At 50.5% G+C, this 23,285-nt stretch overlaps 8 protein-coding genes across 8 annotated transcripts; 1 reads left to right on the plus strand and 7 right to left on the minus strand.

Moving 5' to 3' along the window:
* Positions 1–130: 130 nt before the first annotated feature.
* On the minus strand, positions 131–745 carry LTR84_008583 (uncharacterized protein; the record flags this gene model as incomplete). The annotated part of the gene is made up of 2 exons (XM_064852128.1): positions 131–451; positions 500–745. The coding sequence occupies 2 exons, from the start codon at positions 743–745 to the stop codon at positions 131–133; spliced, it is 567 nt and encodes a 188-aa protein (XP_064701725.1).
* Positions 746–2,668: 1,923 nt separating this feature from the next.
* On the minus strand, positions 2,669–4,707 carry LTR84_008584 (uncharacterized protein; the record flags this gene model as incomplete). The annotated part of the gene is made up of 2 exons (XM_064852129.1): positions 2,669–4,184; positions 4,241–4,707. The coding sequence occupies 2 exons, from the start codon at positions 4,705–4,707 to the stop codon at positions 2,669–2,671; spliced, it is 1,983 nt and encodes a 660-aa protein (XP_064701726.1).
* A 903-nt stretch (positions 4,708–5,610) lies between these two features.
* LTR84_008585 (uncharacterized protein) lies at positions 5,611–7,870 on the plus strand (the record flags this gene model as incomplete). The annotated part of the gene is made up of 3 exons (XM_064852130.1): positions 5,611–7,160; positions 7,218–7,229; positions 7,297–7,870. The coding sequence occupies 3 exons, from the start codon at positions 5,611–5,613 to the stop codon at positions 7,868–7,870; spliced, it is 2,136 nt and encodes a 711-aa protein (XP_064701727.1).
* Positions 7,871–7,922: 52 nt separating this feature from the next.
* LTR84_008586 (uncharacterized protein) lies at positions 7,923–8,737 on the minus strand (the record flags this gene model as incomplete). Its single annotated transcript, XM_064852131.1, has 3 exons — positions 7,923–8,533; positions 8,586–8,672; positions 8,728–8,737. The coding sequence occupies 3 exons, from the start codon at positions 8,735–8,737 to the stop codon at positions 7,923–7,925; spliced, it is 708 nt and encodes a 235-aa protein (XP_064701728.1).
* A 1,049-nt stretch (positions 8,738–9,786) lies between these two features.
* On the minus strand, positions 9,787–11,590 carry LTR84_008587 (uncharacterized protein; the record flags this gene model as incomplete). Its single annotated transcript, XM_064852132.1, has 4 exons — positions 9,787–10,367; positions 10,426–10,763; positions 10,822–11,300; positions 11,357–11,590. The coding sequence occupies 4 exons, from the start codon at positions 11,588–11,590 to the stop codon at positions 9,787–9,789; spliced, it is 1,632 nt and encodes a 543-aa protein (XP_064701729.1).
* Positions 11,591–14,170: 2,580 nt separating this feature from the next.
* Positions 14,171–15,576, minus strand: LTR84_008588 (uncharacterized protein; the record flags this gene model as incomplete). The annotated part of the gene is made up of 2 exons (XM_064852133.1): positions 14,171–14,501; positions 14,552–15,576. 2 exons carry the CDS (start codon positions 15,574–15,576, stop codon positions 14,171–14,173), a joined length of 1,356 nt encoding a protein of 451 aa, XP_064701730.1.
* Positions 15,577–16,725: 1,149 nt separating this feature from the next.
* On the minus strand, positions 16,726–17,940 carry LTR84_008589 (uncharacterized protein; the record flags this gene model as incomplete). Its single annotated transcript, XM_064852134.1, has 1 exon — positions 16,726–17,940. One exon carries the CDS (start codon positions 17,938–17,940, stop codon positions 16,726–16,728), a length of 1,215 nt encoding a protein of 404 aa, XP_064701731.1.
* Positions 17,941–18,532: 592 nt separating this feature from the next.
* On the minus strand, positions 18,533–19,665 carry MIR1 (mitochondrial phosphate carrier protein; the record flags this gene model as incomplete). The annotated part of the gene is made up of 4 exons (XM_064852135.1): positions 18,533–18,574; positions 18,629–19,394; positions 19,451–19,509; positions 19,561–19,665. The coding sequence occupies 4 exons, from the start codon at positions 19,663–19,665 to the stop codon at positions 18,533–18,535; spliced, it is 972 nt and encodes a 323-aa protein (XP_064701732.1).
* Positions 19,666–23,285: the final 3,620 nt, after the last annotated feature.

Below are 23,285 nucleotides of genomic sequence, written 5' to 3' on the forward strand. Positions count from 1 at the left end.
TTATTAGACACTTCCGGTGATTATAGCTCGATGGCAATAAGCCAAAGACTGCTGTCGCGTCGCAACCAAATATGTACACATTATTTCTCCAGGACGTATTCATGCACCGAGGCGAAAACAATCCCCTGATTTATGCTAATTGACCCCTGACAACACCTGGAACATACTTGACGGTGTGGCTGTCGGTGAAGAATCCCGCCGGGTTGTCTTCGATCTGCTTGACGGTGAAACCAGTGCCGGTGTCAACACCATTGGACAAAACTCCGGTCAAGAACGGACCGGTCAAACAGCCTACTGAGCGACGAACAACTTTGGGGTCGTTGCTGACAGGTGAAGGGTTGGGGAAAGCAATACGAGGTGGGCCACTCGCTCCCTTCGCAGCTTGGTGAATGTGGGTAGCAGTGCGTGCTGGCGACTGATAGTCTCCAGTAACCCCCTTGAGAGTGATGTTCTACCTGAACGTTAGTACATAGAATCATAAGTTTGACAGAGTACTCACGTAGCAAATAACATTGAGCTCGGAGTTGATGCCGTAGTTGTAGTATCCAATAGCGCCAGGTTCACCTGGAGTAACAGTGGTACCATTGATGACTTGATCTGGAGTGGCGACGACCTTGTATACTGAGGTGAAGTAGAATGGAGAGTTATCCCATTCAGCCCATTTCGAGCCCCGGCTGTCGATTGGGCTCGCTGCAGCTAAGCTGCTGAAAGCGGCGGCAATGAAGGCGATACTGGTAGTCTTCATATTGCAGATAGAGAGTGGCTGACACCTGGACAAGGTGGGATATATGGCGGACTCGGTAGTGCAAAGTCTTTTCTCGTGTTTGAAGCTTGGATGATGAGAGCCGATGATCGAACCTTCCGAAGTATCACGGATTCTTCAAGCATCTTATAGATTTCAGGAAGAGCTCATTTGCCTACTTCCATCCATGTCTCACATCGTCATACCTTCTTGGGCTCTACGAACCATAACTGTCTAGTTTGGCAGTGACAAATATTATGGATCCACGTTTATGATTCAGCCATGGCGTGGAAAAATATCTGTAGTTCAATCCCATCCCGCGCGAAGTTCTGAGAGCTATGACAATGCTAAGCAGATGCTAATTGCGACGGATAGACTAATATGCCTGTTGTAGCAGCTCTCATGAACATTGGCAGAGGCGAAGTCAGGCTGAAGGCCAATCTGCCAAGGGCCAAAGGGTCACCAGATTGCCATCAGCATTAGCACCAGAATCAGCGTATCTGAAGATCTGCGTCATGGTGAAATCTTGTGAAAGGCAGTCGATATAACCAAGACAGTATGGATGATGGACGACGCCAAACCTGGGCAGGTCGTCACCGCGTTGGGAACTAATGGCTTGGTATTGTCCCTTTTCTGGAAGTGCCAAGGTTCGCCAATCGCGCCAACTAGGTATGCTCTCAATGCTCAAATCATGTTACGTCAATGCTTCTTCCATGGCGATTTGAATCATCTTCCCGAGGTTTCCCAAGTCCCGCGGATTGGACCATTTTGCGCGTTCCTTGCTTGCCTTTACCGACCTAGGGAGGAAAGTAGTTCTTTAGCTTCCTAGAGATCTTCGTTTTCCCGAGCTTGGACGATCGATATTGTGGAGTTGCTATAAATAAGTCTCCATCTCGAGCAAGAAGAATCTGCGGAGAAGATCGACATGTCCCGAATCTCCAGGCTCTCGACTTTCATTGTTTACTGCGGATGGACTCCTTGGTCTCAGTCTTGCCCATTTTCGCGCACAGTTGAAGTGTCGGTAACCTGCTTCGGGGTCGCGAGGTGACCAAGGTTTTGGCACCTCTTGTCCACCATGAGCTCAGTGATCATCGCTAGCCGAAACATTTACTTTAACCGGTACTGTGCTTGGCGATTGGGAAATCTTCTTCCACTCAGAAATTGGAGCACGAATTGGCTCAAAGTTTCGTGGCTTTGCTAAGGACAGTCAGCCATATTCACCTTTTTTGCGACTAAGTCCAGACAACTCGAGATTACTTATCAATATGGCGAAATCGAATTTCCAAAGATTTCCATCAAGAAAGCCATCTCCGGAGGCCGGAGTAGTTTTGATCACGAGGATGCATTTAGCGGCCAAATTCATAGCTCAAAAGCTACCGCAGTGCTCCACATGCGTTAACATGCTGCGCCTCAACTACAGATCCATTTTGTCTTTACAGTACGCACGCCAAGTTATGAACCAAATGCACGCCCGGGGCATCAGAAACTCAAAATGGAGCATAACGCGATTTCCTGCCGGTTTCTCATCATTTCATCAAGGAGATCCATCAAAACAAAGAAATCGAGCCACATATCAATTTCCCAGAATGACCTCTTTGCCCGATGACATGATTTGGCGATGGGAACCGACTGTTCTGGACTACTCAGTCTATTTCTCAATATCAACTTTAGAATCCTTTCCGGTCGGCCAAGTGCTGCCCCTGCCAAGGTCAGAGAGATTATTGAGCGTGCCGGCCATAGGGGACCGGTGGACTTCTTCGAGACCAGCCATGAAACTCACCTGCCAGAACTCTGAAAGCGCATGTCGACACCGGGTTATAAAGCATTTCCCAATGAGCTAAAACCTACAATGATAGTAATTACCACAATAGTGGCAAGAAGTCTTGATTCATCTAGTAGCCGAAATACGAACGTGTAAGTAGACCTTTATGCTAAGGTATCACTCTCGAATAGTTCCTTCTCAAGGCCGTCCAGGTCTCCCTTGGCCCGCCATTCTTGCATTATCTGTAAGAACTTCAGGGGGCCGCCGCCATAAGACGAGTTCCTCGCCAGTTTAGGGTTTGGGATCCCTTCGTTGTTATAATAGCCAGGGGTACACTCCTTTGCAAAACTCTCTCTGAGCGCGGCAAACTCTATGATGGTCTTCACCCACTGGTCTTCGGCCTCCTGCGTCGGCTGAAGCGTTTTGATATTTCTCTTCTTCGCCTCGCTAATCACATATGCAAAATGTACCGCTTGGTCGGCAGTGACATGCATGAAGTTCGGCGTCAGGGCTGCCTGCAATATCTGCACCATGAAGAAATTGGGGAATCCGCGTGTCGTCCAGCCATGTAGAGTCGCCGCTCCGTCTTGCCATTTGGCGGAGATCAGCAGCCCGTCTTGTCCAACGACCTCGAAGCCGCTTCGCTGCGTCCAATCGGTGGCCAGCTCGAATCCAGTGGCATAGATCAAGCAGTCGATTTCATATTCTTGCCCGTTGGCAACGACCCCTTTTTCGGTAATGCTCTCAACACCCTTTCCATCCGTGTCTACCAGTTGGACGTTTGACTGGTTGAAACTCTGCAAATACTCATCATGGAAGCATGGCCGTTTGCAAAACTGATTGTAGTATGGCTTAAGCTTTGCGGCGGTTTGCGGATCTGTGACAATCGAGTCGACTCGGGCTCGGATTTGCTCCATCTTTTCATAGTCAAAGAGCTGCCGTTGCTCAGCTAACTCCTGTGCGCTGTTCGGATTGTTGGGGTCGACTGGTTTCCGAACAAGAAGCTTGCGAATGATATCAGTCCAACCATCCGCAACCAAGTCCTCGTCTTGTTGACCACCATTGACTATGATATTGAAATTGTCCATCCTCTTTTTCTGCCAGTGATCTCCTAACGATTTGACCCAATCCGGGTCGGTCATCTTATTTCCACGCACATCTATACTGCTTGGAGTCCGTTGAAAGACGTAAACCTGCTTTGCATGATTTGCTAGGTGTGGCACGATCTGTACACTCGTAGCACCAGTGCCGATGATGCCGACACGCTTGTCCGCGAGTTTGTGGAGATTTCCTGTGCTGTTGCCGCCAGTGTATTCATAATCCCAGCGGGAAGAATGAAATGCGTGCCCTTTGAAGGTGTCGACCCCGGGAATTCCGGGTAACTTTGGACGGTGCAATGGTCCTGCAGCAGAGATGAAGAAACGTGCTTTGAATGTGTCTCCGCGATCACTAGACGCATGCCACTCGCTGGTCTCTGCATTCCACTCAACCTTCTTGATCTCGGTCTGAAAGACGGATTTTGGATAAAGTTGATATCGACGACCAATCATTCTGGCATGCTCGAGAAGCTCTTCATTCCGAGCATATTTTTCAGTAGGCACATAACCAGTCTCGTCCAACAAGGGCATGTAGACATAACTCTCGATGTCACATTGCGCACCAGGATACCTATTCCAATACCTGAAAGTGTTAGCACCTAGCTTTAGATCATCGTCGAGCTATAGTCGCCCACATACCATGTGCCTCCAAAGTCGCCCCCTTTCTCGACTATCCTGATGTCCGTGATACCCGCCTCCATGAGCCTGACGGCGACCAACTGGCCCCCATAACCGCCACCAACAATCAAAGCTTCAACTCTTTCATTGATTGCGGCTCGTTCCTTTCGTTCAATGTAAGGGTCTTCAATATAGTGGCCAAACACGGGATCGCCATCCTTGATTGATCGGTATTGGTCAACTCCAGTTGGGTTTGCGGCAAGTCTTTTCTCACGCTCTAAATCATAACGGGCTTTCAGAGTGTTTGGGTCAAAGCCAATACTTTGAGGTTCGGCAGAAGGTGGTTGTTCGTCCGGTAAGCTAGATAATGTCGACGGGATCCCAGTAACATCAGAGGCTACTGGTGTGGGGTCTCCATGATATTCAACAGTCTCATGAATCACTGTGCCCATTGACGATGATATAGTGTTTGTCTCAACCTGCGCCATGTCGGTGGAGCGAATAATTGTGAATGGTCGAACAGAAATACAATCGCTTCGAAATCTAGAGCATACAACGAGGTCGCCGAGTGTATAAATGTAAAGCAGACACGGCACCCGTCTGAAACCTCATGCTGATGTTCATGGTAGGCTGAGAGTGCAATTCCATCCCTCAGAGTCAACCACTCCTCGGCACGTCGACGACACTTTGAACAGTCCGGTACCACCCCTCAGTTGCTCTAGGCTTCTTTCAGATACCGCGGCATGAATGCTTACCCCTCACACAATGTTGAAAAAGTACCAGCTGGCATTGGAAGCCTACCTAGGTACTACACCCAATTAGCTTTTCGAGTACGAGGTTTGTCGAGAAGATGTGAGATGGCTCTCGTACTTCGTATGGATAGACAACAGGTCGCAGAACCCAAAGCTCACACTGGTCCCTGAGCCGAGCCCAACCAACACAGATTGACCTTCTAGACTTGGCCGAGTCAGTTGGCTTGAACGTGGGGATTTCACCAAAATAGGTGGGGAAGTTAGACACCTCCTACGGACTACGAGTTCAATTCTATGCCCATTGAGCACGCGTCCGATTGAGGCTGCCAGCGCGAGCTCTACCCCAACATTTAGGGAAGCGCTCGGTCCCAACTACCTAAGGTAATTAGCCGATTCCATGCCTATTGATGGCGCGTCCGATGGAGGGTACCAGCGCGCGATTACCCCTGGTATTCGATAACTAACTAGGTATGGTGGCCTAACTAACTCACTAACCTTGAAACAATAACAACCACTCAGCTGTAGAGGCACTTTATTCTCTCGGGTATTATTGAGTGGCTTCATATCTTCCTCCACCTTGCGAATTCCTGGCGGCAGCTAGAATTGGCGTCACTCTAGATCAAGACATGAATTCGACTGATGGCTTCTCAACCCATTGCGCCCATCGAGATCGGATCATTCACTGCATCATCTCGCCACAAGACCGAATTTTTAGGTAGTGCGAGCGGAGTGTTCTTTGTCAAGACCGTCTTCCGCGCTTTCGCACGATCCGCTTCAGGCACGATCAATGATAAGCACAGCAATACAGCTCAACAGCCCTCGCAGCGAGTGGATGACGAGTCGGTCAGTAGCCGTCTGATTGACCCAGAGACGCCAGCAAGGCCAGACACCGACAGTCCCGTGGTGAGGATAGAGCTTGAGGATCTAGACCGTCATCCCTCGGCCACATCGCCACGAACATACGGCATCAAGGGCCATGGTCTAGGTATTGCGCCCAAGCAGGAGGTCGCACAGGAGCTGTTCAGCATCTACCTTCGGAACTGGCATCCCCTGTTCCCTTTTCTTCATGGCCCCACCCTCCTTGATACGATGCTGAGCTTGTATGAAAACGATGTCTCAGGATCTACTCAGTCGGCACGGTCTTTGCAAGATCGCATCTGCAAGGCTGTCATTTGCCAATGTGTCTTCAACATTGCTGCCGTCGACTGGCGCGACCAGCAGCTCGCAGTTGAATCACGAATAGCATCCCCAATGCAGATCCTCTCATTGTTGGGCTTTCTTGCGAGTAACCATGACCTGCAGTCACTCCAGGCTCTGTTGGCCGCAGAGCTGTACCTCCTATGCACCATGTCTCTCCGAGCTGCTTCGACGATTGGTGGCACTCTGACCAGGCTCATCTACCATGCAGGCTTGCATCGCTGCCCCTGTCGCTACGTACAGATTCCAGCAGAGGAATGCGACATGCGCAAGAGGATCTTTTGGACCGCTTACATCCTGGATCGCTATCTGAGCCAGGCACTAGGACATCCACTGTCGTTCCAAGACTCGGAATTGGACGTTTGCATTCCAGGACAAGGAGAGTATCACAAACGTGTCATGGCTCGACCGCACAACCCCAATTCAGCATTGGCAGGCGGGGATGATGTACTCGATCACCTCCCTCAGACACAAGCAGACGAGCGACAAACCGCCGAGGGACATGAAAGAACAAGATCCTCCGATCTGGGCGGAGCACGTTCCAATGATGAGTCAAGTTCCCGTCCTCATCGCGAAGATCACGGCCATGCCTCGGAGATTCTCGGCCACTACGTTCTGTACTGCCGCCTGACAGGGCAAGCGCTAGAGATGTTCCACAAGTCACTCCAGAACCGCACCATTAACAGGGAGAGCATCATGGAGTTGCAGTCAAATGTTCACGCGTGGTGGAATGAGTTACCCGCCAAACTTCAGAATGAATACGCTGACGGGCAAGGCGAAACCCCCTCGGCCTTTACCTTCTTCTTCAATCCAATCTACAACCAGCTCATTCTCTTGATCAACCGCCCTTTCTTGTCTCTCCCACCACATAGCATTGAATTTCGATTGAGCCTCCACAATTGCATCAATGCGGCACGCCAGATAATCACATCTTCAAAACGCCAGGTCCAAGCGAAAATACAGGTTTCATGGCCTGGGATGCTCTCCATGAGGTGGATGGCAGGTCTTGTCCTTTCCTTTGCTTGTACACTGAACTTGTACCCTTTCAGTAAGGCACAACAGTGAGTTCTCCTTCCTCGCTGCTATACTCCACACCTTGGGCCGATTGGCTGACCAACACCTTGAAAGGGAAATCGAGGACTGTGTTCATGGTCTATTAGCCATGGACCAAAAATGGAACAATGCCCGACATTGCGCTGCAGCATTGAAAAGTCTTCTAGGTCACCTGAGCGACCAGTACCGGGATTCGTCGAGGCAGTTGCGGATGGAACATAACAACCCGAGTGCTCCGGAAGCTTCGAGTTTCCAAAGGAAACGCCTGACTGCGGAGACTATTGATCTCGATCCAGATCTGCGATCTGCGAAGAGGGCGAATCGGGCCTCTTCGTCGGGGCCATCTAGCTCCAAAAACAGTGATAACAATCAAGTGTTGTCGCAAAGCCAACGAGTGTCTGATGTCCAATTCTCTGACGCACAGGCACCGCCTATGGATTTCTCTGCCAATGATTCAGTATTTGGCCAGATTGACCCACAGTACTCGCAAGTAAATGACGGTGATTTTTTGTCAATGCCCACAGCTGCAGAGTTCTATGGCAATCTAGACGGTGGGTTTGGCAATATTGAATGGGAATCCATGGCCAACAATTGGGGTTCCTTCCACGATTGGGGAAGCTGGGACATGCCGGATCTCTGGGACCAGTGACTTCTTCTTTGAGGCCGCAGCTAGCTTGGGCTTCGACCAGCTTTTGTCAGAACTACCACAAAAAGGTGTCTTGGAACTCTGAAGATAGTCCGAATTTCCCAGCAACGGCACTTCGACTGGGATGACTGCCTTGAGCGGACAACGACAGCTCGTAGTCAAGGGCCTGAAGCCTGTTCTGGGTGAAGGGCAGCTCATCTCGGGCTACTGACACCGTCGAATTCGCTTCCGATGATGGGGCAGTAGCGTGAAACTCACGCTGGTGATCGTACTGCTCAGTCATCTCTCGCTCTGGGTAGTCTGGTCGTGGCTCTTCTGTGGCTACCCATGAGTCTTGGGGGGCGTCGTTCTCGCCCGTAATCGAGGTTAGAGCGAGTGATGGCTCCGGAGTTGGCATCGGCTCGAGATTTTGCATCCAAGTTTGCACTTCTGCGGCAGACCGAAGAGGAAATTGCTCCCAGTGCGATATGGCGGACCTTTTCTCATCCGTGGTCGCCAATGTACAAATAGTAAGGCTCTTTGGTGTCTTTGCAATAATGTGATCATCAAAAGCTCTCAACAAGTCCTGCTCGTTTGAAGAACTCAAGAGTCGCCACAACACACCCTCTGTGACTTTTAGCCGCGTCTCCAGGGCTTCGACATAACCCTTTGCAGGACCTCTAGCTCCTGGTCAATACACAGTAAACCTTGGCTCAATTTGACCACCTAGCCAACTCACCTCTTCTGCTTCCGTGGCCATACGCACTCCTGAGACAGATTCCGGCAGCGGTGACAGACTGGCCTGACAGTAAAGCATCACAAGTCACTAAATGTCGCAGCACTGGACGCAAGATCGCATGACTTGGCAGAGAAAACCATACCGTTTAGCATCGCACTACCTCAGCGAGTGTCAGCGCAGGCCCGAAATAACAAACACGCGACTCAAGAGCCGGTAATTGTGGGTAGAGAAACTCAATTGCTTTCATTGTACCTTTTGTTTCTTGTTTCGGCAAGCATAACATGCCGAGACGCTCCTCGGGCCGCCTAGAACATCTGGAAGGACTTTCGTCACCGGCATCATTGAGGCATTGGGTCCTCTTATCGACCTGCAACGAAATATGTGCACTAAAGGATGCTCACCAATAGTCACTTGACAGCACAAATCAGTGAGAGTGCTTCCTATATAAGATGAAGAGGGATGGTAGCATCGACATCGGAAGCGTACCTACCTAAGTAGATACTTTGATCGAAAGGATGCCATCCCGTCCAGGTTGCCAAGATGCCGAGTTTCGCAATGGAAACCAGCACCCAATTAGAACGGAGGAATCACTCAGCCTTATCCAGCCGCCACGTGACCTTGTCTTGCTTCAGCCTCGTGAACTATACCGATGCCACGCAGCTGCACTGTAGGGATACCATCGCCACATACGGATCGGTCCGGTTCAGTAACGACCATCAGGCCCTCAGGCGACCTCGTCACATGATATTGGTTAAATCAGTGAAAGCCGGCTTAACGAGTCATAAGCAAGCTACACAGCAAGAGCGGGAGAACAGCTGGTGAGAATGTGCGCAGAGCAAGTATCTGCATCAGTATTGTTCCAGGCTTTGATATAGATAGAGAAAGTAAACCATCTGCGACACTATATAGCGATCAACAGTTGTCACATAACCAGATACACGACCAAATGACACCGCTGACCATCTCTGCTCATTTCCTGTTTCACGCCCCTTCTCGTTTCCGGATTTCAACGACGGCTTTATAGGCCCCCTTGGACAAGAATGGCGCTTCCTTCTGCCTCTATGCCCCGCTGGACTATCACGACAGGAATCCCTTGGAGCAGACTTGTGTAGGGCAAGAAGACATATTCGACTTCACCTTCCTGCAGGTCGCGGGTCGCAGGGCACAAAACAAAATCGTCCATTGTGCGGGTGCGTTCCAACTAGTGGTCGTCGTTGATATCGACAATGGTTTTTGTCCACTTGCGAGCTGGGACATGGCGGTTGAACAGGATGTCAATCTCACGGTAAGATCTGTGCTTCATCTCGGGCAAGAAGAAGTAAGCCATGACAAGACAGACAAAACCGGTGCCAGCCCAGACATAACCGCACTTGCCGCCAAGATCTGCACCGGTCGAGTTTAGCATATAGCTGGACAAGTAAATGCAAGGAATGTTGATTGCATAGTAGCAGCCACGGCCAACACCAGTGGTCAAAGGTCGAAGACGGATTGAAGATGTTTCACCAATGATGACCCACGAGGCGGGGGCAGGTCCAAGACAGAACAACACGGAGACGATCAGACCAAGAGATGCTTGGGCGAGGGAAGATGCATTTGACTTGCCCACGGAGCCTGCGATACCGAGGGCGACCAGCAGGATAGTATTGAAAGCTGAGCCCCACAGGTAGATGGTACGTCGGCCGAGGTATGTGGTGAGAATCCAAGAGAGCATGACGAAAACGGCTTGAAGGGCGGAAGTAATAAGACCAAGGGCAAATGCAAGGTCTACCTTGATACCAGCCTCTGTGTTGATGTCAGTCCATTGATTCTGCAACAGTCAAGTAGGAGAGAAATCACTCACGCTTGAAGAAGAAGACAGCTTGATTGGCGATAAGGTTACCGGTAAGATTCTGAGCTGCGTACACACAGCACACAATAAGCGTACGGTAGCGGTCGGTGCCCTTCCATAATTCGATGAGACTGGGCTCTTTTTCGGTCTTCTCGAGCTCGACGGTACGACGCATCATGGCAACTGCATCATTACTCTCCGACTCACCACCGAGACGTCCGATTCGTGCAACGGTCTTCTTGGCGTCCTCAAGTCGTCCCTTTCGGACCAACCACCAAGGAGATTCGGGTCCCCACCAGATAAGGAGGGCGAGTGGGGTGGGGAACATCCATTGAAGTGCGATGGGAACTCTGGGTGATGGTGTTAGCAGTGGTCCATTAGTTGACTGGTGTGCGCATTGGTACATACCTGTATGCAGTCGCCGACTCCAACGGGTTGTAGCGATAAGTCACACCACCCACGATGATAGCCCCGATAGCCCAGAACATCTGCAACATCTGTGTAGCAGGAGCTCGGAGTCTGAGAGGCACAATTTCGGAGCAGTAGGCTGGTGCATTGGCGATGAAGATACCCCAAGGGATGCCTTCGAGAAGCTGACTCGCCAACATGACTCCGAGGCTGTTTGCAAAGTAGAAGACGAAGATGAAAGCGTTAAGGAGCATCAATCCAAAGATGGTGGCCCAGCGATATCCGATTTTGCTGGTGAGGGGGCCGGCGAGGAAGACACCGATGAAAGCACCGACTGGTCCACCCATCTGGAGTGCAGATTGCCATGGAGTGGTGATGGCTCTCTCGCCAGTCTTGGGATTTAAAGCACCGAATTCGTTGGCGAATGCGGGAAGCGCAATGAAGTTGCCAATCAGGAACACACAGTAGGCCTCCATGATCTGGAATTGGTCAGAAACGTCAATTCATCCAGCGCGGGTAAGGACAAGTAGCATACAATGGTGCAGGACATGACAAAAGCCCACCACGAAGCGGACGGGTATGCTCGAACAGCCTCCAATACACCCATGCTGTGCTCTGCATTTTCAGCGTCGATCGCACCGGCCTTGGTGAACTGGCCCTTCTCGCCAACGTCGTAGACATGTTCCACTGAAGACTTTCGAGCCTCCATCACAGCCTCGTTCTCAGGGTCAAGCCCCGGGTTTTGGGAAATGACGTGCTTCTCAGTCATGGTGAATGGTGTTTTCCCCTACAGAGTGTTGTGCGTGGAGGGAAAGAAGGCGTAGCACATCGAAGGGAAGAACAGAAAGCAAGAGTCGATCTCCGGAATCTAGCTCCATGATATACTACTTGAGATGACACCCTGAGTTGAGATTGGAAGCTTAGCCTGATAAAGGGAGACCCCGTCCACCGGACGCGGCCACAACTTCCCCGACTTCCCCATCTTCTCCACCTCGTCTACTCATTCAGTATATTCCCGATGGGCACAGCGTCGCATCCAGGATTTCACAGCGTCGCATTCGCCAGCTTTTAGACCGAGTCATTCGTGCCTGAAGTGCCGCACGGCCCACGTTGGCCCGCGTCGAAATGAGAATGCTGCGATTTGCGAATGGCTAGCGGCCGGCTGTCGAATGATTTAAATCGATTCTCGATTCTCCGGCGGCCACTGCCCCGGGGGGCATTCTCAGACCTCCATACGGAGTACAGATGATACCGCAATACTACGGAGGTACACCCTTCGGCACATTCAAGCCGGAGATGATGAACCATATGTTGCATCCTTGAGTACAACGTTCAAAGATGACTCGCGGCTGGTGAGCTGACTGGTGGCGGGGTATCAGAGCTAGCAGATCTACACTCTACACCTGACCCATCACGAAGCCAGGGCAGGGCAGGGAACGAGAGCATTTCCCCTCTCATTATCGTCATGTCAAGCGGAGTTCCAGCGGCGAACTCGTTCGTGACATTGATATGCTTTCATGCTCATGTCCAGGGCAATTTGATGACCACGTTTGTAAATCCGGCATCTGACCATGAGAAAAACCTTTCACGTGGCGAGTGCGTGCTCCACAACACGTTGTTTGTTGGCCAGGCCAGCTTACAGGATCACTATGAAAATCCACTCCCGTACTCCTTATCCCTCAACGAGTCAATGCTTCAGGTGCCAGAGGTTCTTGAAGAGGCATAGTCGAGTATCGAATATACTGGGGGTCATGCCATGAATCCATAACTGGATATGGAACCACTTGGCAAGAAAGTCTTATCCATCTGGTGAGGCGAGCAACACGAGTACTAAGACCAGAAGAGTCAAACGGCCGCACATAGAAGGTTCTCAAGGTTTTTGCTACCGAGTCCACCATTCCTTTTGGCCCCTTTCCCCAAACAAGATATATCCTGCAATTTTAATGATTCCTACAAATGGTCCTGCGGTCCTGTGGTCCTGTGGTCCTGGCAATTGTCAGCCCCCAGTCACTGGCATGGTTCCCCATCAAAACTTATTAGTTACACCACACGCTCCGATTGTCCCGCTGCAAGAGTTTGACTTCTTTACACCACTCTCCGTGTCGTCGGAGTGCCACAGCTATATTCTATTGCGGTGCGATGCCGTGTCCGTTGATCCGTATTGCAGACGTGCCCTGCATTCTCTCATCCTAATCTAGCTCGGAGTCATGACCGTCAGTGGCCTTCGATTCGACAGCTTGGCCTTCCAGAAGCATCGTGAGCTAGACCATGTCTTGGAGCGTCACACGAGAAGTTCAAGTCTGTGTGTTTGCGGCTCGTTGGCATAGCTTGAACACTTGGGCCCAAGCCTGTTCTAAATATGATGCCGTATATCGGACATTGACAGCTACAAATAAAAGCCCTGCGTGAGTTTTACAAGACCTTTCAAAGCTCGGCATGGACCAGGGAGAGTAATCCCACGCAAATGTAGTCCCAAGTAGTGGGAATAGCTCATCCTGAGGCTCAAACGACGCGTGACTTGCCCTCAAGTTGTCGCTCGTCTCGACGGAGCAGACATGCCCAGCAACAACAAGCAAAGCCAAGCGAATGGTCTGGAGCATGTGGAAAATGCTTGACTATCCCGGGAATCCGGGGCTTCCCTAGTCAGTTAGTCATGATTAGCCTCACTTCGTAAGAGACGCATGGCGAGCCATGGGCGGCCAAGCCGGCCAAGGACCAGCTAATCACCACACCACTGTTACGGCTCTAGTAGATACAAACACCCCGACGGCAATGAAATCTGGGCAAAATGGCCTTTTGGTACCAGTCAATCTCGTCTACGAGGTACTCCGTAGCCAAGGAGTCGCAAGTCTGAGGACTTGTCTGATGCTTCCACACGGATGATCTACCTGTGCCTTTTGATTGGTGAAACTCAAACTAGATAGCCCTCTGTAATATTATTGTCTGATTCCCTCCGAGGCTCCGAAAGAGCCTTCTGTTCGCTTGCTTTTGACGTGGTTCAAATATTACGAAGGCTGATTTGCCAAATGCTTCAGGTCGCCCAGAATCCCGGTGGTCAAACGACGTCCCCAGTTGTAGGTAGTAGGAAAGACCGGTTTCTTTGATGACGTTTCGCGTACAGCTTCGACTTTACCTGATTTACACACACCTGCGACACTTTCCGCACCCTCAAACCACTTTCGATTTTTTTCGTGATAGATCGTGATCGCTTTGGGTGGTCTACAGGAGGGTTTCCCGAGAAACCTCTCTAAGCTTCAACAAGGTCGAAGGTCCGGATCAGACCCGGTCGGTTGCCTCAGGGAGCGGATTGCTCAGTCGCCATGTTCCCAGAGAGCCTGCCGACGCCCTCTCAACCAAAAGAACCTGTCTCCTCAAAAGCTGCGATATCGTGCTGCATCTCGGGGAATTTCTTGAAGAACCCCGGCTTCATGGTCCAATTTTTGAAATCGTACGCATATTCGAGGAAGACCCTGGACACCTCATAGCGATTGTTCTGGGGATTGAACGCGAAGATGTCTCGATCGGAGAAAGGCCAGTAGAAGTTGAAATACTCGACAAAGGCGGCACTGAATGTCCCTGTTGATGTGTATTTCTTGTGCTCGAACACCAGTCGGTCACGCAAGCCGGGCCATACGAGGAAGTCGATTACTGCAGGATGCTGAACTCGCTCCTGTGAAGGCCTAGAAAGTCAGCCACCAACGACTGCCTGAAGACCGAAATACTTGCTTACCTGGGTCGCAAAAACACCGGGACTCGCTCCAAATTCTCCTTGCTGGGGTTTTCTCGGTACTGGATCAACGTCTGACAGACATACATCAATGCGATCCTCTGGGCAGTTGATGTCCACGTCCCAAAGACCTGCTGATCAACTTGCCTCAATGCTTGCCAGACAGGGTGCTGAGCCTCGGCGCCGACATTGTCCCATCCCCAGATGACCGCTTTGAAGGGAACATGTAGGTCGAGAGTGGTGGTGGACGTGGCCTTTTTCTTCACAGAATCCAGGCAACCTATGAACGCCCCATTCGACACATGCCACTTATCTACATCAGGCGCGATGCTGGTGACCGGATCAGCGCGAGGGAAGTGGCTGTCGAACAGAGACGGTACTGCTGAGCTCCAGCCAGTAGGACCTAGTTCAAATGCTTCTAGAAGGGACGTTGGGCTGAAGGCGAAGAAGTCTTCCAGCCCAGTTAATGAAGTTTCTGCTTCGTCTGCGCCAGGTATTGACCCCGTTGCGGCCTCCATAGTTATATCTTGAGCATCGATAGGGTGGAGGTAATGCCCATTTACCACCTCTGTCACATCTGAGCCAGTGGAGACGGAGTTCTGTCGCCGGGAAGTAGTGGGTTGCTCGTCAGGAGCGATGTTCTCAGTCAGCTCTGCCGACACGGTAGGTTGGTCAAAGGGGATTTGCGAATAGTCAAGGTCTATTTGAGATGATGGAAGCGGATGCTCGTCTTCAGTCGTGAGCACAGCCTGATCAATGGCCGTCCGGATTTTAACCATAGCATTGCGAAGACGGTTGTTGTCCTGGCGGACCGAATCAATGATCTTGGTAAGGCTCGCGATTTCGCCGGCCTTATCGCCAGCTTCAAGATTTCTGAGTCGTTGTTCGAGATACGCGATCCTATTTTTGGTCCTCTCTCGCGTGGCTCGTTGAGCGAGTCGATCTTGGATTCTTTTCCGTTCGGCTCGTACCTCGTCATTGTCCTTCTTCCGCAACTTTGGTTTGACAGAAGACGAAGGGGTATCCATTGCCTAGTTTCTAGCCAGATCTGACCAGGGTGTAGTCTGGGCCCTGACTCGAGAGGATGAATGTCATAGCAACATGTCTGACTTGTGGATTGAGGAGTCAGGACGAAATTGTAGGTGTTGTGGAAGAAGGCACAATTGTTTCCAAGTCAAGCATGAGGGGAAGGGGTAGCAGGCTGCTTGTCCCGAGGTGTAACTGAGTCTTTGGGTTCGGATTTCTCCTCTTCCAAACTTCTCTAAGCATTTCAAAATATGTGGAGTAGTAACCATCACTATCAAGTTCGTAATACAACTAACATCACCCTGCTCTAACACATTTGTTTCGAACCCCAGAGGCAAGACATGGAAGATCAAGCATTTGCCCAGGGGTCAATCGTGGGGAACTGAGATGAGAACATCGAATACCCGACTACCGGGATTCCGCCACCCATCAGCCGAGGTTTATGTCAGCGACTCCTCCCAAGATCGTAATTCTAACGCTCTCGATCAAAGTAGAAGACTGTCAAGGTATGTATTCTGATGCTAGAATGGATGAAGTTGCCATTCAGAGTGAAGATAACGGGGTATTCCAGTGTTCCAGAGAGGCACGAACAAACGTCGTCAGTCTCATATCGGAACTGCAAACCTCATCCTTACCTTGACCGAGATAGACATTTGAGGCAGGCGATGGAATCTTTACAATTCTGGTGCAGATCGCGAGATTTGACAATTGAATTGTCCTCAGATGTGGTAGGTCGAGGTAGAAGAGTCATCTATGGCTCCAGGTTACAGACCAACGGTTCAAAGCCAGCCATCACAACATTTCATGGAGCCATTGGGCAGTAGAGGCTGCCTATTCAAGAGTGAAGAGTGAATCAGTGATAGTGCTTTACCGAGTTGGATGAGCTTACTTCCTTCAGTTTGCAAATAAATGCTTAGATTGCCAGAAGGGGGGACAATCTATCCATCAATTATTTCTTGGGCTGTTCCAAGGCCATATCTCTGAGGACGAATTATTGGGTGGATTTTCTTGATATTACTCCGAGATAGACTCAATTATCAGTTCTTGACTGGTGGACCTCTGGAGTTGCGTTGACAACAGTATTCCTCCTTGACCATCGTTCGGAAACAACTTGCTGTAACAATCCGTGCTCGACTTGTTGACCAGGCTCACTAATGACCTAAAGTATCATCTGTTTTTCGCCTGAACACAAACAAAGCGTCATCCTTTCCAGCGAAACTCGGCAGAGGTACTTGGGCGCATTTCTCCCAGGATTTCCGTTCCTGGCTCATGAATTTGTCAATCATCATGTCCTTGAAACCGGTGTAGCCATTGCCATTCTGTGTGCCAGCCACACAAACCACATCCCCAGTATAACTTTCGATGACCTTGCGAGTGAAGTCGGCGCCGACGATCGGGTAGACAAGAAGCAGGACCGTCTCAGGACACCCACCGCGCTTCCGGAGATATTGGATCCCATCCGTGGCGATTGTGTCTGGAACCCAAACGGTGCGCCACTTACTTTGGGCATTGTCGACGGCGATGACAGTCAAACCAGATCTTCGGAGCATCAACGACCAGTATCCGTTTCCACTGCCCATGTCCAAGATTGATTTGCCATTCGCCACCTTGTTTATTATCTGTAGAGCTTCGTAGGATGGCACCACGCACCCAAAATGATGCATCAGAACTGGAAGCAAATGATGTGAGGACTTGACGAGAGAAGTGTTTTGGCATGGACCTGCATACTCGAGGGCATGACATGTGTACGCCCAGAAATCCAGAGCTGGATTTTCCTGTCCGGTGTGAGAGGCATCGGTGGCACTGGGCGGTAGCTTGAACCTTGGAACGATGATCATGGAATCAAGATATCGCTTGCTAAGTAGATAGTCCGCAACGCTTTGGCGGATGGAGCCTTTCTTTGCATTGGCCGCCAGAGATTTCAAGCTGTTCGCAGCAGATTTGGTTGGGTCGAAGAGGGCTATGTATGCCTGGATATCACTTGGTGGAGGGTAGCCAGTCAATTTCAGCGACGGCTGACCTGTCGGGCTTTCGACGACCTCTCGGTCTACAGTGTCTTCTGAGACTGTGCCATCATTATTACCATCTCCCTTGGGTTCGATATACCAGGCGTGCAAGCCATTGGCCCTTCCGCCTTGGATTGCCGCTTCAGCCTGGCTGAGATTGACACTTGCCGAAGCGTGATACGTAAAGTTGTCTCCATGTGGAAGCTCAAAAGCGGCCACAATTGCGAGCTTGAATTCGTTGGCCTTCAGATGAGAGTGTATCTTGTCCCACAATTCGGGATTGTTGCTCTCAGAAGGGAACAGATGTGATGGCGACCATGTCTTGGACCCATCAGTTACAGCTGGTGGTGAAGGAGCCATGTCGCCTGCGAGATGGACTATGTGCTCTAGATCTTGAAGATTTGACCCTTAGTAATGCTTACTCTATCTCTGTCACGATATATCTGTTGACTCAACACAAGGCGCGGTCTGGAGGATCTCATTTAAAATTCATTCGGGGAGACGGAAGACGTCATGTCATGTGTGAACTCCTCGCGAAGGGGGTATTTTGGTGTTGGCTCACAGTTTACAAATGGTGATTCACAATCATATGATTCCAAAATTGGTTGTGATATCAACCGCAAAATCAATTCTGCCATTACTTATTGGTACACATGACTCCATCTATCCTGGTAGCGCTTTTGATCTAACTGCAACTTTGAGCTTTCTTACAATCAGCTCAGAATGCAAAACCCCTACCAGAAAAATATATGCACCTGTAGTAAGTCCTTCGGGTTTCGTCCATAGCCAGCAGTCTGGAAATGTCTGGCTGGACAATCTAAAAGGTAGGGACTTTATCGTCTAGTCTAAAGAGGCAAACCCAGTGTAAGTGCCTCAAACCGTGCATAAAAAACAGCCCCCGCAATCGGAAGAAAATGCGATGACTTCGTTATCAAGTAAAGTGCTCAGGCGATTATGCGGCGATCTCAACACCACCGGTGGCACCAAGTACTCTCTGAAATGGAAGTTAGGATTGAAAAGCAGGATGAAGGGATAGGGAATCACGGACCTTGATATCACCATAGATGGCGAATTGACCAGCGGTCAAAGTACCAACCATGAAGAGACGAGCGCCAATACCGGTGTAGCTGCCACGGAGACCAAGCTCCTTGGCAATCTTGATCAATCGGGAGGTAGTGCCCTCACCGGGGAGACCCTTGGTCTTGTTGATCTTGGATAGCATGGTGTCTGCGGGTTGTGACACAATCGCGGCAGCAAAACCAGCGACGAGACCAGATCCCAAGTTGACAACAGTCTTTGTTCCATCGGAGGCAGTCTCCTTGTTGACGAAGGACTTGTAGACACCTTCCACGACCTTCTCGTAGACGACGAACTTGGCCATGGTGTAAGGAACCTGCTTGAACAGGATGGGGCCGAATCCACTGTAGAAAGCGCCAACGCCTTCAGTCTTGAGAATTTTGCTGAAACCGCCGACGAGACCGGAAGCGAAGGTAGGCTCGGAGACGAGACGAATGCGGGTGGCTTCGAGAGGGCAGAGAGCAATATCGGCGAAGAATTCAGCGGTGGCAGCTGATGCAAGGTAGACGGCAGTTCGGTTGTTTTTGGCGGTCTCATAGCCGAGCAGGTTGATCGACTGCTGCTTGAAGAATTCGTAACCTCCGAATTTCAGAGCTCCCTGCAAGAAATAACCGGCGAATGTAGGGCCAGCACCGGTCAAGAGGGCGCCTGCGCCTTCATTCTGGATGACTTTTCGGAAGCCACCAACCAGGCCAGTGTTGTATGTGACGGGGTCGAGTTGAATTCTTGTCTTGACGCTGGTGTAAAGGTCAGATGCTGGGGCGCGGAGGGTGAGGTGATCAGGAGAACTTACACGTCGACAGGAGTGAGACCACCGTGGGTCAGCGAGCAGCAGACGGCGCCAGCGAAGGCCTGCTAAGGTCAGAAATGATTAGAAAGAGGAAGATGGTGATGACAACTTACGAATCTGCTGTAGAGGTTCAAGCCGGAGAGCTTCTCAGGTGTGCTGGCTGCTGCGGTTTGGATCGCAGCATCGAGCTTTGTTGAGCCGGTGGTGGTGGCGGCCATTGTGAAAGAACTGGAGGGGAGTGGAGAGGAGAGGAGAATGTCAATAATGGAAAAAGGTGAAGGTGAAGTTGAAGTTTGTCAAGAACTGAGCTTAAAGCAGAGTTGTTGTTATCGAGATGGATCAAGATGTAAGAATTCTTTTTCCCTGGAGATTCCGAAGGAGAAAAAAGACGGAGGTCGAGATTGGACGGAGCTGGGAAAACTCAAAAGCCGGCCGACAACAAGCGACGACGAGGATGGCACCAAGCAGGTCGGCTTTTGCTCTCCGGGGGGCACTGGAGCTATCTCTAGACTCTAGGCACTGGGGCGGGCACCCAACGGACGCCCCGTAGGCACCCCAGTGGGCACCCCAGCGGACACCTTAGGCATGCTGGTTGCTTGGGAAATCTTGGGCTGGTTGAGCCTGCGAAAAAGAACCGGGCGAAATTGCCGCTTACCCGATGGGTTGCTGGTCGCCCCCTTCCCTTTGTATTGCATGTGAAATTTCAACCAATGATCTGCATCACGTGCACACGGGGTTGGCTCGGCTGCCCCAACCTTTTTCCTTTCAAGTTCTTGGAGGCAAGAGCAGACTGCTCTCACTGAAGACGAACACCAGAAGGATATAATGCTGAAGAGCAAATACTACTTACACCTTCTTACCTTTGGAGCACTCGTGACCTCTGAGAAAAGCCATAGTCCGTTCGAACGTGTTATGACTAACCTTCATGTTCTGGTACCAACCCTCAGGGAAGAGCTCCTTGTGTTGAGCGCCGGTACATCACGCACAAAATTACTTGAATGATAGGAGAAAGGAAATGAATCACCAGCATTGATGCATACCATATCACGTGGTTCAGGTCTGTCTTGATAAGGTGCCCGTGATTGAGCCTCAGCCGCTCACGGCGCCTACCGTTGGCGGCCCGGCCACATGTTCAGAAGTGTCGGTCGATGCTGATTTGGAACCTTCTTCAACTTGAATGCACTTCAAACTGCAGTTCCCTGGCGACAGGATGCACAGCAGACTCGTGTCTACACGTGTAGTGCACGACAGGTTGCAGTTGGACCGAGTTCAACATCCTCCGCTGAGGATAGAAATTATGACTGGTATTAACCCCCTGTTTCCACGACAGGGAGAAGATGAACTTATCTTTGAAGTACTGAAGTACTCGAGACCTGGAAATCCTATTACGGTTGAGCTGTGATCCACGACTCTCGTCGAGACCTAGCAGTTCAAATGCTGAAGTGAGATCCCTCAGGTGGTCCACCCGTCAGAAGTCAGGAGACAAATGGACATGTTGATGGGAGAAGCAATTTTCCTCGTACAGCTCGTGTCACTGGCCCCATGAAGGAGCCAACTTGACAACTGAATCCATATTCAACATTGCAGGATCAATTTCAAAACACCAAATTTCTCTCCAACAGCATGGCGGTTCAGACTGAAAAATTCTCGCGATGAATGCGAAGCTGCGAAGCAATTGTTAAACTTAGGGGTACAAGCTAATTTTGCAAAAGGAACGAATGGACGTATTCGTACTCCATACGAGATGATTGTAAGGCACATGAGCAGGCGAAAGCCCGAGCAAATCACCTACCAAGCTGGCTAACTGTCGCGCAATGAACTCATCGCTGAAGACAACCGTTTCTTTCAATAATGTCACATAGCCTACTCCGTACCATTGACTCAGATGCAAGGTGACAGGCTAGAACCCTGACATAACACTGGAGGATGCGCTTCAACTACCAAAGAGGAATATCTAAGCCCCATAACGGTCTTGGCCGTGTTGGGTAACACGGCCATCACAACACATCGCACCCCTGTTGTATCATTGTTTCGAGATTTTGAGGAGCAGGTTACGAGTCAGTCCTTCGAAGGTTGTCGCGTGCTCAAACTCCGAGTTCAGGCATGGCTCATTATTGTTTACGAGCATTCAGGATCCCTGTTGCATATCAATAATTTGTTGTAGACACGAGAAGGTCCTCACTCTCCGAGTAATTGCAAAGCCCAGGGTGCGAGCGAGGGAGTCAAGGCAGAGAAAATCGGCCGATCCGAAATTGAATATCCTTCGGGTTCCTGCATCGTACCTGCATCCTGCCCCAGAGCCGATGTGTACCGAACTCTCCTCGCGTGGTACAGATAGGGAGGAAAAGGCGCAGAGGGCTGACTTTTTGGGCCAAACTTGGTTCGAAAAGAGCCTCACAAGAGTGCAAGACAAGCCCGGGGTCAATTGCGCCATCAAATGTGGCATTATATTGTGGCAATGAGGGGTCGTGGACAGCCCATACTATATCTACCGCTTTATGGGTGATAATGAAAGTACAGTTATCTAGAACCGCCGGACACAGAGATAACCCTGTAGATCCCACGCCCAAATGCATTGTTATGATTACGGGTCTTACATCCGAGAAAAAGACCAACAACGCAAAAAACCCCATCAAAGCAACTTCGAATCATTTACACGTCCAAGAATCACATATTCATGTTCACATGTTTGAGATTGATCGGGCGAGCCGTCGGCTGGCTGGGAGAGTCCGAGACTGACAGACTGACAGCTGCCACGCAGCCCGCGGTGACAGGCGGTCCATTGAATACCCAGATATTTTGACCGCTGTCAAGGGTCGCAGCCAAACTCCTGAGTCCTGAACGTGAGACCGTAATGAATCCTTTGACGTGTTTTGTGAGGTGTGAGGTGGCTTTCTCAGGGGGCCACGCGCTCAAGTCACCTCCCGTACGAGGCGGGCGAGATCAATGCCGCCGCTCAGACTCCGTGGTTCTATCCAGATGTTATCGACGTTGCGTGGTGGTGGTGGTGGTGGTGGTGGTGGTGGTGGCTGGGTGTGACTGTATACGTGCTCACAACCATAAGATAAGGTATCTTGGAACTGAGGCATACGAATATGCAGATGCCCGAGGACCGTTTATGAGATGAGTGAACCCCCCTAAGCGTCTCTGAATAGATGGACAGGTAGAATTTTGGTGCTTGAATACTTGCCAGAGACCCCGTAAGTTGCTGTGGTCCAAAAAAGGCCCGAGGCCTTCGGTTGCGACAACATTGCCGCCTGTGCAGGAGGGGCCTTGGACAAATGTATACTGATACGGGAGTTTTCGTACGTGGTATTCAAATGACAATACGCTCAGTACGGAGGATACCTGCTGAGCCTTGACTCCCTCGCAGTGGAAACACCCCTGACCAGCCCGTCGAGGTGAGCAAAGATCACGTTGCGTGCCCATCGGGGCCCTCTCAGCACCTTCCAGACAGATCCTCCAGTGACTTCGCCCAGACTGCGCAATTTTGAGCAGAATTTTGTCCGGAAAGGATCGAATCCGGTCAATCCTATGTTAGTGCTTGTGCTTTTGCTTAGGAGAAGGGACAATGAATAGGTGAGTGTCAATCCATCAACAAAAGAAAAGAAAATGAGAAGGAAAGAAAAATTGACCTTGGTTTCGGATTTGCAGAAGAATTTCAGCCCATCGCGAGAGCTATGTAGATATAGTATTTCCTGTACTCGAGATATCTTTTGACTGCCCTGCTTTTGCCTAGGCGGGACCAATCTGCTAACTTGTGCTGCTGTGCTGCGTTGTGTGGGTTTTTGATGCTTCATCGCCTCATCATTTCGTGAAAATGACCTCCCCCCCAAAT

The sequence above is a fragment of the Exophiala bonariae genome, assembly GCF_035927105.1.
Source record: "Exophiala bonariae strain CCFEE 5792 chromosome Unknown scaffold_32, whole genome shotgun sequence".
NCBI lineage: Eukaryota > Fungi > Ascomycota > Eurotiomycetes > Chaetothyriales > Herpotrichiellaceae > Exophiala > Exophiala bonariae.